The 20,386-nt window shown below is 42.6% G+C and overlaps 1 protein-coding gene across 14 annotated transcripts in view; it reads left to right on the forward strand.

Annotated features, from left to right (window-relative positions):
* Window positions 1-20,386, forward strand: part of LOC115130506 (muscleblind-like protein 2a) — a 47,552-nt gene that overhangs the window by 10,348 nt on the left and 16,818 nt on the right. For 12 of the 14 annotated variants that reach the window (XM_029661742.2, XM_065019323.1, XM_029661785.2 and 9 more), the window contains exons 2-3: window positions 1,594-2,372; window positions 19,873-20,037. In XM_029661742.2, coding sequence (XP_029517602.1) covers window positions 2,199-2,372; window positions 19,873-20,037 — 339 coding nt within the window. In that variant the 5' untranslated portion in view covers window positions 1,594-2,198. The remainder of the gene's footprint in view (window positions 1-1,593; window positions 2,373-19,872; window positions 20,038-20,386) is intronic. The other 2 variants (XM_029661723.2, XM_065019344.1) reach the window with 2 other exon arrangements.

A 20,386-nucleotide genomic window follows, 5' to 3' on the forward strand; every position in this document is an offset into this window, starting at 1 on the left:
TGCGTAATTTAATAGAAAAATCTGACAACCCCATATTAGAATAGTTTATCTATTCACCTAGTCAGCTTGTTGTTGTTGGGTTCTATGGGAGAGAGATATTCTTCTCGTAGTTATGAATAGCATAACTTCTTGCACTTGCAAAAACAGCCGTTTTAATTGCCGTTGTTAAAAAGAGGGGGTTTCCAGCTCACCATTCCTACTTTATTTATTTCTCAACTCCTAGATAAGCGTAAACTGCACCATTTTAAACCCAGAGTTTTTAGCAGCAGCATGGTTAAAGCATGTTACTGTTCTGCGATTAGCAGTGAGAGCATAGGGGAGAGGGGCTAAATGTGACACCGGTCAATTGTAGGGTAACTTGGAGATACAATGCAGGGGATACAATCCCACTGCATTCTCTCGAAACAATTTTGGGGGAGTGACTTAAAAAATTGAAATTTTTTGTTGAGCAAGAGTAATTGTGGCAGGCCGGGGGGGTGTGTTACCCTGGGTGGCGAGTTACCCTAACAGATAGGCCTACATTATATTCACCCTGTTTATGCAAGTTTTTTGGCACATAAAATTAATTAATAGGATAATAACTAGTTAAAATATCACATTTGGGATCTGGTTAATAGAGGTCGACCGATTATGATTTTTCAACGCCGATACCGATTATTGGAGGACCAAAAAAGGCCGATACCGAGTAATCGGTCCATTTTTATTTTATTTTATTTGTTTATAATGACAATTACAACAATACTGAATGAACACTTATTTTAACTTAATATAATACATAAATAAAATCTATTTAGCCTTAAATAAATAATGAAACATGTTCAATTTGGTTGAAATAATGCAAAAACAAAGTGTTGGAGAAGAAAGAAGTGCAATATGTGCCATGTAAGAAAGCTAACGTTTAAGTTCCTTAGAACATGAGAACATATGAAAGCTGGTAATAACGGCAAAATCGGCATCCAAAAATACAAATTTCCGATTGTTATAAAAACTCGAAATCGGCCCTAATTAATCGGCCATTACGATTAATCGGTCGACCTCTACTGGCTAATGATTAGCCCGATAGGGTAAATGCAGAAAGGCAACCCCATGCTTCAGCCTATTTATTTGTACTTTGCTGCATCAGTTGGGCTAAAGCTGATAAAGTGTATTGATAATAGCAAACCTGATAATATGGACCATGCATAGGCTAAATACAGTGGTCCAATATGTTATAATAATTTTAACAAATAATTTTAACAATATGTTATTGGGCTAATTTCTGGATGTGGACATTCTATTTTAGATGGTATCAGCTTCCTTTTATTTTCATTCATTTTGTAGTATAATGTCCCTTTAAAAAGTCAGCGGACAGAGCTTTTGAGTCCTTTCCCATACCCCCCCCCCCCCCAACTGCTACAGAGTAAACACTGTTATGCTGTACCCCACCCTGCTCTCACAACTGTAGCGTTGAGATTTTCTCAGTTTCATCAATTGAAAAGAGGCCATAGCAACTCGAGCAGCATAACATGAAGTAAGCCTATAGTATAGCAATAACTATAGTATAATAAGAGCACTAATAGTATTTTAAACAAATAACTATTTTCTATCTTCCAGATCACCAACAGAAAGTGCTTTTCAAAAAACATCTCCAACTTCAACCTGCTCTCTGGTCTAAATGTGCATGGGAAGCCAACCCTCCCTTCTAGGCCAGGCCTGAGCAGTGCCGGGATACTTCAGCCGCCTCCAATTTATTTCTGAACAACTCCAGTGGCTAAGGTATCCCAAGGGGAAAGATTTACTGGAGGGGAGAACTACCAAAGCACAAATTGTGAGAAGTTGGCAAAGTCAATACCAGGCAAGTCTTCATGAATATTCTTTCAAGGAGCGCCATTGCCTCGACATACCATTAATGAGAGAGTCCTTGTCAGTGGAGGAGGATAGACACATCGTTGTGTCACAGAGCAAGCCCTCAACCCTTCCAGAGGTATCCCATTAGTGCAAACTGATTGATGAGTGATTGCTCGTTGATCGATTAGCCTTCCTCCCAGCTGATGCAGTGAGGCCAGTCTGGTTGCTTCATATGATTTGTAAACTTTTCAAGCACTAATCAGACAGAGACAAAAGTTGTGAACTTTTTTTTAATGTGTTGCCGTTTTTTTAGTTAAGAGTCAACTCAACTGATACATTGGACTGGCAGCGTTCGATTGGAACCTCTTGACATGGCTCTCAATATATCTTCAGTAAGGGACACAAAATGGCTGACGTTGGAAGTGTGTCGGCAGTTTCAGAGAGGAACTTGCTCACGGAGTGATGAGGAATGCAAATTTGCACACCCACCAACGAGCTGCCAGGTTGAAAATGGAAGAGTTATTGCCTGCTTCGACTCGTTAAAGGTAAGGAATGTCATGCACCATTCTTCTGTTAGATTCATGACTCTGCTTTATGTGCCAGGAGACTGATATGTAGGAGCCTAAACAGATAATTACATTCTAAAGTGTTTACTGTAAGGAAATGGGGACAGAACCTGTACTGTACTGTTTATTCTAAGCAAATGTGGACATCCCACACTACTACGCCCCGTGGGGTGCAGGCTATAGCCTTGTGCTGACTTTCAGTGGGATTACTGCATTCTCCCTCTCACCTGCTGTGCTTGGCTGTCTGCTGCTGGCTGTCTGCTGCTAGGCCTGGCTGTCTGCTGCTGGGCATAGCTGTCTGCTCCTGGGCCTGGCTGTCTGCTCCTGGGCCTGGCTGTCTGCGGGTGGGGCTGGCTGTCTGCGGGTGGGGCTGGCTGTCTGCGGGTGGGGCTGGCTGTCTGCAGATAGTGCTGGCTGTCTGCCGCCGGGCTTGACTGTCTGTGGCTGGGCCTGGCTTTCTGCGTCTGAGCCTGTGACTGGGCTTCGCTGTCTGCTGCCGGGCCTGGCTGTCTACGGCTGGGCCTGCAGCTGGGTTTGACTGTCTGCGGATGGGGCTGATTGTCTGCGAGTCAAGCCCAGCCACAGGCCGTCTGCAGATGCTGGGCCTGGCTGTCTGCGGGCCTGGCTGGGCCTGGCTGTCTGCTGGGCCTGGCTGTCTGCGGCTGGGGTTAATCCACAGAGAAGCTAACACTGCCACCGCAACACAATGCTGCCCACTGGATTATTCTGATGTTCAATCATCTCCTTACCTCCACTTGCCATTTTAAACATGCTGTGCCAGGGCAAAGGGCCTGGTCCCTATTGGTCAAGACTGGTGCTCAGCCAACCATCAGTAGGAATTGCTACAAAGGACCTATTTTCCAAAATGCCTCTAGGTTTTGGTCCTTTTTTGAAGGGTTGAAAAGACTGAGATACTGTTGCAAGTCACTTTTTCTTATTGCTATGGGTGGCAGGGCAGTGGTGGCTGCTGAGGGGAGGACGGCTCATAATTATGTCCTGAGCGGAGTCAATGGAGTGGCATCAACCATGTCTTTGATGTGTTTGATACCATTCCATTGACTCCATTCCAGATATTTATTATGAGCCGTCCTCCCCTCAGCAGCCTCCACTGGTGGCAGGGAATTTAGGGGCTGACTAGTTGCCCAGCCATTAATCTTATAAAGAGTCACACTGTTGCCCAAGCTCATTCCAGAACAGTGTAGGCATTGAGCTGCTTGTCCTCCAATTCTTGTATACCTACCATCCAACTCATGTGACAGCCTACTTACTGGGCCCTCTGAGACTGGAGTCATCACAAGACTGGTGATAGAACCTTGGGGGAAGTCTACTCAGAACTTACAGATTTTTCATAACAGAGACTTGTGTGCATCTGAATTAAGTTTGAAGTGTAGGTGGACAAGGTTTTACGACTGGGGACAGTATATTGAGTGTACTACTCTCGTTCTCCAGTTTATTTATTTTTTCTTAAAGCTGCAATATGTAACTTTTTGGATGATCTGAACAAATTCACATAGAAATGTGTGTTGTAGATATGTCATTCTCATTGAAGGCAAGTCTAAGAAGTGGTAGATATGTTCTATGTCTTTTACTTTTGGTTTTGTACACCAGCTGAAAATACAAGAGTTTTGGTTTAATTAAAATCTATTTCACAGTTGTTTAGATGGTACAATGATTCTCTACACTTATACGCAACTTGTTTTGGCACAAACAGAATTTAGGAAAATTATTTTGAATTTTAGCAACCAGGAAATGACACAGCTATTTTTGCGTATTGCATCTTTAACTTTTTTTGTTGTTGTTTATTCTGAAATATTGAGGTGTGCTAGCAAGGCTACATTAATGCCTTTAGCCAACATCCTCTCTTTCTCAACCCACCCACACTCTTCAATTCAGCCAGTATTGTCTGAATTGTTATGTCACCGTTGCTCTTCTAATGAGAGAGTATTCAGTTGTTGTTTTTTGACGACACTTGAACTGATTTGAATGACACTAGGCTAAATGTCATCACTTCTGGGTCCTATAATTGATTGATTTCCTGCTGAGGTTCAATTGAAATAGGCTAATGATTCCTAATCATAATCAGGATTTTGATTTGCTTGAACGACAATCCCTGACGATAATAGGGGTTAGATCTTAGCCTAAAACGTGTAGGACTATCTGCAGTGTTGAGAGAGAGAGAGAGAGGATCTGTTGTTAGCCGATGGAAGGGGGATGGGAAGAGATTGGCTAGAAAATATACAAACGCCTCAGTCATGTGATGATGTCACTATTCTGTTGAATAGCCTGTTGTTAAAGAGAGTAACTTGAGTGTTGTCTGTTCCCGACACTTCCATTGGCTCAGCTTTGACTGTGGTTTCCACTGATTTAGCCTAGCCCACAATTCATATTGATGATAATAATAAATCATTTTGTCTGTGTTTTATATTTGTGTTTTATATTTGACCTATTTCACGTGTAAATTGGAAATGTGTTTTTTGCATGGCCCAGCTTCCCCTGAGAGGTCCTCGTAGAGCGGTGTCATGGCCAGAGGCTCTTCCATTATTAATGGCAACTCTGGAGCAATTAGGGTTAAGTGCTTTGCTCAAGGGCACATTAACAGATTTTACACCTTGTCAGCTCGGGATTCGATCCAGTGACCTTTCTGTTACTTTCCCAATGGTCTATCCGCTCGCTACCTGTCGCTCGAGTTATGTGTGCTTCAGTAAAGTGAATGATAGGCAAGCCATAATGGCCCACGTTGACAGTTTGGATGTAATATCATAAACCAGTGTGTGTTCAGTTTGTAAATTTGATGATAGGCTTACTCCTTTATCCTCCCATAGCAAAAGTAATCTGATAAATTCTTTTGGAGGTGAACCATTTTAATAAACACTGACTGGAGCTTAGGACGAACTCTGAACCACTGGTGAGTAAGCATCTCCTCTTATGGTTGTTACAAGGCTGTTCCCGTCCTGACTCTTCCCCTAACATGCTTAACTGCATGAGATTCCACTATCCCAGCAGAAATCCATGCATGACAGTAACTACCAGGGTTTTTTCTAGTTTAAAAAGGTGGTGGGCGTGGCAAGGGGGCGTGGCATTGGGAGAAAATGTTGCTGTTTTAAAAGACATTTCCTGTAATTCTACATATGATTTAATGGAGCTGAGAATTTTTGTTGCAGTTTTAAAGCAAATTTCCTGCAATTCTATGCATTTTACCATGGCAATGCTGTGTTATTTTGCTCAAACATAATATCAAAATCAATACTTCTAAATTCTAGGCCTGGAGGATACCAGTATCGCGATGCTCGCTCGTATCGTGGAATGAAAACAAAACACAAAGTGGATTTAAGTTTAGGAAAACAGCCCTGATGTTGGAAACAAACATCATTATATTGTCATCCTGAGTCAACATTTATTTATTTCCCAAGCTTATAGCAAACAATATTTTACATACAGCAGGTTTTTAAAGGTCAAAAAGAGTATGGTCAGCTTCATGTTTTTATTTTTGACATGTAAAAATATATTTAGACAATGGTATCGTCACAGCCCTACTAATTTCATTGTTTTTGGCATTTCCAATTGTCCCCGAATGTCTGGCTTTTATTTAGGTGATAGTTAGTTCTCAAAGATAAAAAAATAAATATATATAGGTCCTTTTCTACATAGTTTATATCTGGTTTAAGTTTACATTGAAAGCTTTTTTCCATTAAAAATACGTATTGGATTTGCTGTTTGTTTCAGAATATTTTGTGCCCAATAGAAATTAATGGTAAATAATGTATTGTATTATTTTGGAGTAACTTATTGTAAAAAAGAATATAATATGTTTCTAAACTCTTCTACATTGATGAGGATGCCACCACGATTATGGATAGTCCTGAATAAATAGTGAATTATTAAGAGTGAGAAAGTTACAGATGCACAAATATCATACACCCCAAAAATGCGAAACTCCCATGTTAATGTAATGGTCAGAGGTTAGTTAGCATGTATTGGGGGTATAACACATTCCTTCGACCTCATGGCTTGGTTTTTGCTCTGACATGCATTGCCAACTGTGGAACCTTATATAAACAGATGTGTGCCTTTCCAAATCATCATGTCCAATCAATAGAATTTACCACAGGTGGACTCCAGTCCAGTTGTAGAAACATTTGAAGGATGATCAATGGAAACAGGATGCACCTGAGCTCAATTTCAAGTCTCGTAGCAATTCCAGGGGGTTGCCTGCCTCTTATCTGAATCGACAGGATGAGAAGCAGGATGCCTTTCTGAACTGATGATTTCCTCCCCAGAAACCGGGTTGGGAATCAGGCCTTGTTTCTCCCACTGCTCATAGCCTAACCCAACACTGCTGTGCTGGCTGGGGGCTGGCTGGTTGCTGGGGGCTGGCTATCAGTCATGATCTGACTGAGAGGAGCTGTTTACTGTGGGCTGGTCCCAGGAGACTGTGCTGAAGCTGGGTCGGAGGAAGCCTCTGAAGACTGAGCAGAGAAGGGGAAAAGTGCTGCTCATGCCTGGAGCTAGCAGCCAGCCCCCAGCCAGCCAACCCACAGCCAGCCAATGCACAGCAGTGTTGGGTTAGGCTGTGAGCAGTGGGAGGAACAAGGCCTGATGCCCAACCCTGTTTCTGGGGGGGAAATCAGCAAGTGAGAAAGGCATGGCTTCTCATGCCTCAGATAAGAGGCAGGCAACCCCCTGGAATTGTAGTAGGGGGAAAACCAGTTTTTTATTTAGATGTTTGCTCATTTATATATATAAAAAAACAGAGATACCTCAGACCCTTTGCTATCAGACACAAAATATATCTCTGGTGCTTTCTGTTTCCATTGATCATCCTTGAGATGTTTCTGCAACTTGATTGGAGTCCACCTTTTGTAAATTCAATTGATTGGACGTGATTTGGAAAGGAATACATAAGGTCCCACAGTTGGCATGTCAGAGCAAATACCAAGACATGAGGTCGAAGGACTTGTCCGTAGAGCTTCGAAACAGGATTGTGTCGAGGCACAGATCTTGGGAAGGGTACCAAAAAAATTATGCAGCATTGAACGTCCCCAACAACACAGTGGCCTCCATCATTCTTAAATGGAAGGAGTTTGGAACCACCAAGACTTTTCCTAGAGCTGTCTGCCCTGCCAAACTGAGCAATCGGGGGAGAAGGGCCTTGGTCTGGGAGGTGACCAAGAACCAGATGGTCACTCTGACAGAGCTCCAGAGTTCCTCTGTAGAGATGGGATAATCTTCCATGCAGAACACCATCTCTGCAGCACTCCACCAATTAGGTCTTTATGGTAGAGTGGCCAGATGGAAGCCACTCCTCAGTAAAAGGCACATGACAGCCCACTTGGAGTTTGCCAAAAGGCACCTAAAGGCTCTGACCATGAGAAACAAGATTCTCTGATCTGATGAAACCAAGATTGTACTCTTTGGACTGGCTTCGGGACAAGTCTCTGAATGTCCTTGAGTCCTTGAGTGGCCCAGCCAGAGCCCGGACTTGAACCCCATCGAACTTCTCTGGAGAGACCTGAAAATAGCTGTGCTGCAACACTCCTCATCCAACCAGACAGAGCTTGAGAGGATCTGCCAAAAAGATTGGGATGTCATGTCTTGTATTCAAGATCCTTAATGGCCTGGCTCCCCCTCCACTCAATATTTTTGTTAAACAGAAAACCCAGACATATGGCAGCAGATCCACAAGGTCTGCCATGAGAGGTGACTGTATAGTTCCCCTAAGGAAAAGCACCTTTAGTAAATCTGCATTCTCTGTGAGAGCTTCCCATGTCTGGAATACACTGCCATCAGACACACATAACTGCACCACATATCACACTTTCACAAAATGCTTGAAGACCTGGCTAAAGGTCAATCAGATTTGTGAACATGGTCCCTAGTTGTGTGTTGCCGCTTTCCATGTTGTCTGTTGTCTGTAGCTTGTGAGGTGTGGAAACACTTTGTTGCTTTTATGAATTTTGTCTTGCTGCTTTTTGTTCTATGTTGCTCTGTCTGTATGCTATGTCTTGCTTGTCCTATGTTGCTATGTCTTGCTTGTTCTATGGTGCTATTGTCTATATTGTAATTGTTTTTAATAACCTGCCCAGGGACTGCGGTTGAAAATTAGCCGGCTGGCTAAAACCGGCACTTTTACTGAAACGTTGATTAATGTGCACTGTCCCTGTAAAAATAAAATAAACTAAAAATTAAAATTAAAAACAGGTGTGGCAAGCTTGTAGTGTCATACCCAAGAACACTCGAGTCCGTAATCACTGCAAAAGTGCTTCAACAAAGTACTGAGTAAAGGGTCTGAATACTTATGTAAATGTTAAGTCATTATAAGTCATTCAATTTTAAAATAAGGCTGTAACTAAATGTGGAAAAAGAGAAGGGGTCTGAATATTTTCGGAAAGTATTCGTACCATTGCCCTTTTCACATTTTGTTCGGTTACAGCCTTATTCTAAAATGTATTTAATTATTATTTTTCCTCATCAGTCTACCTACAATACCCTAAAATGACAATGCAAAAACAGGTTTTTAGAAATGTTTGCAAATTTATTTATTTAAAAATGTACAGCACCAGTCAAGAGTTTGGACACACCTACTCATTCAAGGGTTTTTCTTGTAGAATAGTCGTGAAGATGTCAAAACTAGGAAATAACACATATTGAATCATGCAGTAACCAAAAAGGTGTTAAACAAATCATAATATATTTTATATATGAGATTCTTCAAAGCAGCCACCCTTTGCCTTGATGGTAGCTTTGCACACTCTTGGCATTCTCTCAACCAGCTTCATGAGATAGTCACATGGAATGCATTCCAATTAACAGGTGTGCCTTGTAAAATGTTCATTTGTGTAATTTCCTTCCTTCTTAATGCGTTTGAGTTAGTCAATTGTGTTGTGACAAGGCAGGGGGTATTCAGAAGATTTGGCCAAGTCCGTATTATGGTAAGAACAGCTCAAATAAGCAGTGAAACGACAGTCATCATTACTTTAAACATGAAGGTCAGTCAACCAGGAACATTTCAAGGACTTTGAAATTTTGTTCAAGTGCAGTCGTAAACACCATCAAGCGCTATGCTGAAACTGGCTGTCATGAAGACAGCCACAGGAAAGGAAGACCCAGAGTTACCTCTGCTGTAGAGGATATGTTCATTAGAGTTACCAGCCTCAGAAATAGCAGCCCAAATAAATGCTTCATAGAGTTCAAGTAACATACACATGTCAACATCACCTGTTCAGAGGAGACTGTGTGAATCAGGCCTTCATGGTCAAATTGCTGCAAAAAAACTACTACTAAAGGACACCAATAAGAAGAAGAATTTTGCTTGGGCCAAGAAACATGAGCAATGTATATTAGACCGGTGGAAATCGGTCTGATGAGTCCACATTTGTAATGTTTTGTTCCAACCGCCGTGTCTTTGAGATGCAGAGTAGGTGAACGGATGATCGCATGTGTAGTTCCCACCTTGAAGCATGGAGGAGGAGGTGTGATGGTGTGGGGATGCTTTGCTGGTGACACTGTCTGATTTATTTAGAATTCAGGGCACACTTAACTAGCATGGCTAGCACAGTATTCTGCAGCGATACACCATCCCATCTGGTTTGCACTTAGTGGGACTATCATTTGTTTTTCAACAGGACAATGACCCAACACACCTCCAGGCTGTGCAAAGGCTATTTGACCAAGAAGGAGAGTGATGGAGTGCTGCATCAGATGACCTGGCCTCCACAATCCCCGACCTCAACCCAATTGAGATGGTTTGGGATGAGTTGGACCGCAGAGTGAAGGAAAAACAGTCATCAAGTGCTCCGCTTATATGGGAACTCCTTAAAGACGGTTGGAAAAGCATTCCAGGTGAAGCTGCTTGAGAGAATGCCAAGAGTGTGCAAAGCTGTCATCAAGGCAAATGGTGGCTGTTTTGAAGAGTCTAAAATCTGAAATATATTTTGATTTGTTTAACACTTTTTTGGTTATTACATGATTCCATATGTGTTATTTCATAGTTTTGATGTCTTCACTATTATTCTACAATTTAGAAAATGGTACAACTAAAGAAGAACCCTTGAATGAGTAGGTGTTTTCAAACTTTTGACCGGTACTGTAAGTAATTCAGACCCTTTGCTATGAGACTCGAAATTGAGCTTGGGTACATCCTGTTTCCATTGATCATCCTTGAGATGTTTCTACAACTTGTTCACGTACTTTTGTGTGTATATATAGTGTATGATGATGAGCTTATTGTGAAACTAGTTGCTCCAGTTGATGCAAAAGCAGTGAGTAGTAAACATTTAATTCAGTTGGATGGCTGCTTAAGTCGTTGTGCCTTGCCTAGGTTAGCTTAGCCTACGGGTTAGCTTAGGATACAGGTTAGCTTAGCCTACAGGTTAGCTTAGCATACAGGTTAGCTTAGCCTACAGGTTAGCTTAGCATACAGGTTAGCTTAACCTACAAGTTAGCTTAGCCTACAGGTTAGCTTAGCCTTTAGATTTTTCAGCCTACGCAAGCCTATTAGGTTGTACACGTGTTATTACCAGCTATAAACTGGGTGGTTTCAGCCCTGAATACTGATTGGCTGACAGCCGGGGTATAAACATTTTATTTTTACTGCTGTAATTACGTTGGTAACAAGTTTATAATAGCAATAAGGCACCTCGGGGGTTTGTTGTATATGGCCAATATACCATGGCCAAGGGCTGTGTCCAGGCACTCCACGTTGCGTTGGGCATGATGACAGCCCTTAGCTGTGGTACATTAGCCATATACCACACCCCCTCGGGCCTTATTGCTTAACTATAGCACTCTGAAAATGTAAAATGTAGGACATGCTTTCCTCAACTACTGTGTAGGTCACTACAGTTACCTTCCAACACAACAGGATTTAGCCTAAGCTAAACCCTGCCATCTGACCAACAGAATGGAGTCCTTTACTGTTGCTGTATCATTGTGCTGACAGCTGTGAAGTGTGAACTGAATCTAGGCCTAATTTTCTCCTGACACATTTGGGGGGGTGAGATTAGAAGACTTTAGGTGGTTTAAACTAGGCTGACACCAGAATGACTGACTATTCTTTTGCTGGAATGTGATGAGAAACGCCAATTTTTATTCTGCGCTGGGCATGGGACTAAAGCTGAAAGCCTTATTACATGTCTCTGCTCAGAATCACTTTTAATCCCCATTAACCTGCATCCAAACCAGGACTGAGGAGCAAATATTAATTGTGTATTTTGTGCTCAGGCTGCTCCTTCAGCTTTTCGGGCTGTCTTGTTTTTTTGCATGGTGTTTAACATTCAGTGTGTGGGTGGGGTGGCCAGCGCAGTACAGCACACTGTTATACTGAGATTAGTCTGATTTGTCTGCTCCACGTCTGCTGCCTTGCTCGCGAAAATGTATGTACAGAGCTGCCACCAGATACAGTACATCACAAAAATGGCTCTTGTGTTTCATGGGCTTGTACTTTTAGCGCCTGGTAGATCATATATTGTGAAGCCTGTTTTTAGATGTGGTGGGTTTACGCCAAGGGAAAAATAAAACCTTCTCTGTTACTCTGAGTTATATCTCCTCCAAATAGCCTTTCAATTGTGGAAGTCAGCTATTCGCCTCATACTCTGTAATCTGAGACAAAGTGTGATATGACAAATTGATAATCAATCTGTAAATTGATCACTGAACATCTGCCCCATATTGAAAGTGACTTTCTTTGACATTAGGATGGATGAAACATAATTTAATTCTAATCTCAGAATTATACATTATTAAAAACCAGTGTAGCCTAAATCCTGTTCTGTCAATACAAGATTTTTAATGTTTGTTCTAGAACAGCAGTGCACTGAGGGCTAGCCAAGGACACCAGAGGGGTGGACCAGGGGTTGACAGAGTCCACTTGTGAAAGGGAAGGGAACTCCACCAATCCTTAACATTTCACACTAGGAACAAAGCTGTCACAGAAAACAAGCAGGCGAAAGATGTAATGGAGCCGAGGACAGACTGAGTGAAGGATTGCTTTACAGAGACTGACTGAGTGAAGGACTACTTTACAGAGACTGACTGAGAGAAGGACTGCTTTACAGAGACGGACTGAGTGAAGGACTACTTTACAGAGACAGACTGAGAGAAGGACTACTTTACAGAGACTGACTGAGTGAAGGACTGCTTTACAGAGACGGACTGAGTGAAGGACTACTTTACAGAGACTGACTGAGAGAAGGACTACTTTACAGAGACGGACTGAGTGAAGGACTACTTTACAGAGACTGACTGAGAGAAGGACTACTTTACAGAGACTGACTGAGTGAAGGACTACTTTACAGAGACTGACTGAGAGAAGGACTACTTTACAGAGACGGACTGAGTGAAGGACTACTTTACAGAGATGGACTGAGTGAAGGCCTACTTTACAGAGACGGACTGAGTGAAGGACTACTTTACAGAGACTGACTGAGTGAAGGACTGCTTTACAGAGACTGACTGAGTGAAGGACTGCTTTACAGAGACGGACTGAGTGAAGGACTGCTTTACAGAGACGGACTGAGTGAAGGACTACTTTACAGAGACGGACTGAGTGAAGGACTGCTTTACAGAGACGGACTGAGTGAAGGACTGCTTTACAGAGACGGACTGAGTGAAGGACTACTTTACAGAGACGGACTGAGTGAAGGACTACTTTAGAGACAGACTGAGTGAAGGACTGCTTTACAGAGATACAGTACATTCGTTTTTTCACCCCTTTCCTCTCAGCAGTCAGCACCTGCTTCACCTTCTTTTCAGAAGTAGGCTAAAGCAAACTGAGGCGCCTGTGCATCACCCAAAACACCCAGTGTTTTGACAGCAGCTGAGACTGCCAAGGCCCCATAAGACCGTGCCGAGTTCTCATAAAACCACACCGGTCCCCCATAATCCCGCGCCGGTCCCCCATAATCCCGCGCCGGTCCCCCATAAGACCATGCTGTGCCCCCATAAGACCATGCTGTGCCCCCATAAGACCATGCTGTGCCCCCATAAGACTGCCCCGTGCCCCCATAAGACCATGCTGTGCCCCCATAAGACCATGCTGTGCCCCCATAAGACTGCCCCGTGCCCCCATAAGACCATGCTGTGCCCCCATAAGACCATGCTGTGCCCCCATAAGACCATGCTGTGCCCCCATAAGACTGCCCCGTGCCCCCATAAGACCATGCTGTGCCCCCATAATCCCGCGCCGGTCCCCCATAAGACTGCCCCGTGCCCCCATAAGACCATGCTGTGCCCCTATAAGACCATGCTGTGCCCCCATAAGACTGCCCTGTGCCCCCACAAGACTGCCCTGTGCCCCCATAAGACTGCCCCGTGCCCCCATAAGACCATGCTGTGCCCCCATAAGACTGCCCCGTGCCCCCATAAGACTGCCCCGTGCCCCCATAAGACTGCCCCGTGCCCCCATAAGACTGCCCCGTGCCCCCATAAGACTGCCCCGTGCCCCCATAAGACTGCCCCGTGCCCCCATAAGACTGCCCCGTGCCCCCATAAGACCATGCTGTGCCCCCATAAGACCATGCCGTGCCCCCATAAGACTGCCCCATGCCCCCATAAGACTGCCCCGTGCCCCCATAAGACCATGCTGTGCCCCCATAAGACCATGCCGTGCCCCCATAAGACTGCCCCATGCCCCCATAAGACTGCCCCGTGCCCCCATAAGACCATGCTGTGCCCCCATAAGACCATGCTGTGCCCCCATAAGACTGCCCCATGCCCCCATAAGACTGCCCCGTGCCCCCATAAGACCATGCTGTGCCCCCATAAGACCATGCCGTGCCCCCATAAGACTGCCCCGTGCCCCCATAAGACCATGCTGTGCCCCCATAAGACTGTACGCTCCCTTTTAATGTGTTGAGGACCAGTAAATATGTAAGCAGAAGAGCTGAAAGGTAATGGATTGTACAGATGAAAATATTATTGTATTAAAATAATGGCATTAAACCCAGAATGACCCCAGACATTTACAGTACCTCATCTATACCTGTTTTATGCTCACTCAATTTACATAAATCTATAGGCTAGTACTGTATCCTCACGTTTTGCTTGGGTCTCCCAGAGACCTTTCGTGCTGCTAATGTCGTTATCATTGGTTATTTATCCACTCCTGGCCTAAGCACTGCATATTGATTTGACATTTCATCTTAACTTGAATAATGTACACTGAGTGTATAAAACATAAAGAACACCTGCTCTTTCCATGACACAAACTGACCAAGTGAATGCTATGATCCCTTATTGGTGTGACTTTTTCACGCTAGGTTTTTCAAGCTCAACAGTTTCCTGTGTGTGTGTGTGTGTCAAGAATGGTCCTCCACCCAAAGGACATCCAGCCATCTTACCACATCTGTGGGAAGCATTGGAGTCAACATGCATCCCTGTTGGACACTTTCGTCACCTTGTAGAGTCCATTCTCCAACAAATTGAGGCTGTTATGAGGGTAAAATGGGGGGGTGCAACTCACTATTAGGAAGGTGTTCTTAATGTTTTGTACACCCAGTGTATATTCACGTCAATATGTGACCTGTTTCAGGAAGCTAGGCATATGTCGCATGTCACTACTTCACAGGAGAGGCATTTGAACGGCTTAATTTTTTTGTGCAAAAATGCGTTTCATGTGAACTTTCATGTACCTTAGTAACAAACTTGTATTCCATCTGTAAATACAAATAAAATGGTTAAATTAAGAGCCTAGTTGGTTTAGCCATGGAAAAGGCAGGATCCTTCCCACTAGCCATGATTGGCTGATATAATGGATGGGCTGGACATGCCAGGGGATGAGTTTAGATTGGTCTGACATGTAGCATGTTTCTGTCTATAATGTCAGCTGCTCAATATATGTTGATAGTCCTTCTTACTGCAGCTGTTTTTGAAATATATAACTTTAGCCATCGAGAACCACAAAAGTTTTGCTTATTTTTTCAACAACATTGATGCCCTGAATTTTAGACAGATCAGTTGGAAAAAGTTGAGATGGGCTACTTTCTGGACACGCCACGGTCAATGTGCACCGGAGTGACCTGACACAACGCTGGTCAAACTAGATGTACACTACTGTTCAAAAGTTTGGGGACATTTAGAATTGTCCTTGTTATTGAAAGAAAATCTCTTTTTTTTTGTCCATTTAAAATAACATCAAATTGATCAGAAAAACAGTTTAGACATTGTTAATGTAAATTACTATTGTAGCTGGAATATCTAAATAGGCATACAGAGACCCATTTATCAGCAACCATCACTCCTGTGTTCCAATGGTACGTTGTGTAGGTTAATCAAAGTTTATCATAAAAAGGCTATTTGATCATTAGAATACCCATTTGCAATTTTGTTAGCACAGCTAAAAAGATGTCGTTCTGATTAAAGAAGCAATCAAACAGGCCTTTAGACTAGTTGAGTATCTGGAGCATCAGCATTTGTGGGTTTGATTACAGACTCAAAATGGCCAGAAGCAAAGCACTTTCTTCTGAAACTAGTCAGTCTATTCTTGTCCTGAGAAATTAAGGCTATTCCATGTGAGAAATTGCCAAGAAACGAAAGATCTCGAACAACACTGTGTACTACTCTGTTCACAGAACAGTGCAAACTGGCTCTAACCAGAATAGAAAGAGGAGTGGGAGGCCCCGGTGCACAACTGAGCAAGAGGACAAGTACATTAGAATGTCTAGTTTGAGAAACAGACAAGTTCTCAATTGGCAGCTTCATTAAATAGTACCCGCAAAACACCAGTCTCAACGTCAACAGTGAAGAGGCGACTCCGGGATGCTTAATCTTTTATTTTTATTGACCAGTCTGAGATATGGCTTTTTCTTTGCAACTCTAGAGCAGTGGCTTCTTCCTTGCTGAGCGGCCTTTCAGGTTATGTCGATATAGGACTTGTTTTACTGTGGATATAGATACTTTTGTACCTGTTTCCTCCAGCATCTTCACAAGGTCCTTTGCTGTTGTTTTGGGATTGATTTGCATTTTTCGCACCAAAGTACGTTCATCTCTAGGAGACAGAACGCGTCTCCTTCCTGAGCTGTATGACGACTGCGTGGTTCCATGGTGTTTATACTTGCATACTTTTGTTTGTACAGATGAACGTGGTACCTTCAGGCGTTTGGAAATTGCTCCCAAGGTTGAACCAGACTTGTGGAGATGTACCATTTTTATCTGAGGTCCTGACTGATTTATTTTGATTTTCCCATGATGTGTATGTAAACTTCTGACCGACTGGAATTGTGATCCAGTAAATTATAAGTGAAATAATCTGTCTGTAAACAATTGTTGGAAAAAGTTATTGTGTCATGCACAAAGTAGATGTCCTAACCGACTTGCCAAAACTATAGTTTGTTAACAAGAAATGTGTGTAGTGGTTGAAAAACGAGTTTTAATGACTCCAACCTAAGTGTATGTAAACTTCTGACTTCAACTGTATACCTGGAGCTGTGCCAGGCCTGCCAGGTCTGTTGACTAATTCAGCTCTATAAAGCATAGAATTCACTGGCTTGTATGCCAAGCAGTAATTCTTTCAAAATGTCTCCTGCCATGTCACTGATGCGTCGTGAAAAAGTGTTGCTTGATGAAGGCATTGTCTGTATAGTTTTGGGGCCTTTTCCCCCAGCATTGTCCCAGCCATATCCGTGACGGCAGGAATAATTAAGTCATCCACAATAGTATGGGGCTTGCCTGTCCTAGCCACTCGGTAGCTCACAATATAAGACGCTTCTAGCCCCTTCTTATTATTGGTATCTGTTGCTTTTATACATGTCTTACTACTCAAAAGTTGTCTTAATTCTCGCTCAAAATGCTCCTGTGGCTTATTTTTTCAAATTGGCATGTTTTGTTTCTAAATGTCTGCGCAAGAGTTAAGGTTTCATCGAGTTCTGAGAGAACTTTTGGCCGGTAGCGTATGTGCAAATGTACTAGAACACCTAGTCATTCAAGGGATTTTCTTTATTTTGACTATTTTCTACATTCTAGAATAATAGTGAAGGCATTAACACCATGAAATAACACACATGGAATCATGTAGTAACCAAAAAATAGTTAAACAAATCAAAATACATTTTATATTTGAGATTCTTCAAATAGCCACCCTTTGCCTTGACAGATTTGTACACTCTTGGCATTATCTTAACCAGCTTCATGAGGTAGTCACCTGGAATGCATTTGTATTAACAGGTATGCCTTCTTAAAAGTTCATTTAGATAGCCCTATTTGGTGAAAGACCCAGTCCATATTATGGTAATTACAGCTCAAATAAGCGAAGAGAATCAGGCCTTCATGTTCGAATTGCTGCTAAGAAACCACTACTAAAGAACACCAATAAAAATGAGAGACTTGTTTTGGCCAAGAAACACGAGCAATGGTCATTAGACCGGTGGGAATTTGTCCTTTGGTCTGGAGTTCAAAATTGAGATTTTTGGTTCCAACCTCTGTGTCTTTGTGAGACGCGGTGTGGGTGAACGGATGATCTCTGCATGTGTATTTCCCACTGTGACGCATGGAGGAGGAGGTGTTATGGTGTGGGGGTGCTTTGCTGGTGACACCGTCTGTGATTTATTTACAATTCACGGCACACTCAACCAGTATGGCTACCACAGCATTCTGCAGCGATACGCCATCTCATCTGGTTTGGGCTTAGTGGGACAATTATTTGTTTTTCAACAGGACAATGACAAAACACACCTCCAGGCTGTGTAAGATATATTTTACCAAGAAGGAGAGTAAAGGAGTGCTGCATCAGATGACCTGGCCTCCACAGTCCCCCGACCTCAAACAAATTGAGAGGGTTTGGGATGAGTCACCCGCAGAGTGAAGAAAAAGTTGCCAACACGTGCTCAGTATATTTGGGAACTCCTTCAAGTCTGTTGGAAAAGCATTCCAGGTGAAGTTGGTTGAGAGAATGCCAAGAGTGTGCAAAGCTGTCATTAAAGCAAAGGGTGGCTATTTGAAGAATCTCAAATATAAAATATATTTAGAATTGTTTAACCTTTCTAGCGCAGTTCTGCTAGCGACCCACCTTGACAACATCCGGTGAAATTGCAGAGCGACAAATTCAAACTACAGAAATATAAATATTTAACATTCATATAAATACAAGTGTAATACATCAAAATAAAGCTTAACACTTTTTTTGGTTTCTACATGATTCCATATGTGTTATTTCATAGTTTTGATGGCTTCACTATTATTTTACGACGTAGAAAACAGTAAAAATAAAGAAAAATCCTTGAATGAGTAGGTGTTCTAAAACTTTTGACCGGTAGTGTATAACACACTGTGGCTGAGGAAAGACACTACTCCCAATATAAGTGAGCCCCAAGTCAATGTAGTTCTCGTCATATTTGCACCTTTTTGATGGTCCAACGTCCCTGTATGTTGTTCGGTGCTTTCCTGGATAAGAGGACAGTAGCTCTTGGGCTGCATCAGATTCACAACTGTCAGTGTCCAAGCTAGCTGGGCTAACAACAAATGTAGAATTACTGATGTTAGCATTGGATGTGCTCGTGGAAGCAGAACAACTTGTGTGGTCGACAGGTGCAGGTGTAGTACGTCTGGTAGTAGCAGTACTACCAGTAGAGCTGGTATGTGTCTATGGACGCGGGCCTTACTTTTTTTAACCATTTATCATTTTTCGAGCAAACAATGTGCAGCAGCTACGTTTGGCAACATACAGACCTTTATTGGAATTCCCGAGAGAGAGTAACGGTTAATGTGATTGGATGTTAATTATTTGACGAGGCTACCTGTATTTGACATTGTGTTTTTTCTTTTTACTGAACACTAGATGGTTACATTTTTATTTTGGGCAGTGAAACAAGGCTTCTCAGGCGAGGAAAAAAAACTCACCCAAATGTATAGCCCCGTTGGAAAATATAAATGGACTGTTTGAAAATGTGATTTAAATTTTTTTTTTTAAATAAAACATTTGAATCACATTGTTATTTGGCGTACCACTGACGGCATTTGCGCGTACCCCAGTTTGAGAATACCTGCTCTACAGGCATCCATCTCTTGTGTGCATTTGTCTTGGGGCGCAGTGTGCTCCTCTCTGTCAATCATACTGCCTCTCCAACAACAATAGCATCAACCAAACTACCATACTATCTGTCCCCACAGAAAAGCATTTCAAGTGTGAAGGTGTGATTCTGTGTCACTGTGATTGAGTTTCCTGATATTGCATTAGTGTCCTGTCCTCTGAGCTGAATGGTCTTGGTTTGTTAGGGGCGTGGGCTACTGCATCTTCAGGACATTGATTGAGGCTCAACATGAATCTTTCATGAATGGTCTTTTGTGTCTTGTTTTAATGGATGTCTTTGTTGCTTTCCTTGGTTGTCAATGAATTCTAGTGACCCTGTCCAGTAATGATGCTTCACTTTATGTCAAATAAATATGTATATTATATTTATAAAGCTCTAGGCTCATAGGCTTAGGCCTACGTTTAAGGGTTTTTATCTTGTCTAATAGTTATCTTTCTTTTGTGTTCTTACTCTTATTCCAGGGTCGTTGTTCAAGAGAAAACTGTAAGTACCTTCATCCACCTTCTCATTTAAAAACCCAGCTAGAGATTAACGGACGCAACAACCTCATCCAGCAGAAGACGGCAGCAGCCATGCTGGCCCAGCAGATGCACTTCATGATCCCAGGCACGAGCATGCAGCCTGTAGTAAGTACAGTTTATTATAAACTGGGTGGTTTGAGCCCTGAAAGCTGATTGGTTGAAAATCGTAGTATATCAGACATTATAAACTGGGTGGTTCGAACCCTGAATGCTGATTGGCTGACAGCTGTGGTATATCAGGCCGTAACCCACGGGTATGACAAAACATTTATTTGTACCGCTCTAATTACATTGGTAACCAGTTTATAATAGCAATAAGGCACCTCGGGGGTTGGTGATATATGGCCAATATACCACGGCTAAAGGCCGCGTTGCGTTGTGCGTAAAAACAGCCTTTAGTCGTGGTATATTGGCCATATACCACACCTCCTCGTGCCTTATTGCTTAATTATAC

Source organism: Oncorhynchus nerka, linkage group LG1 (assembly GCF_034236695.1).
Source record: "Oncorhynchus nerka isolate Pitt River linkage group LG1, Oner_Uvic_2.0, whole genome shotgun sequence".
In the NCBI taxonomy this organism is placed as follows: domain Eukaryota; kingdom Metazoa; phylum Chordata; class Actinopteri; order Salmoniformes; family Salmonidae; genus Oncorhynchus; species Oncorhynchus nerka.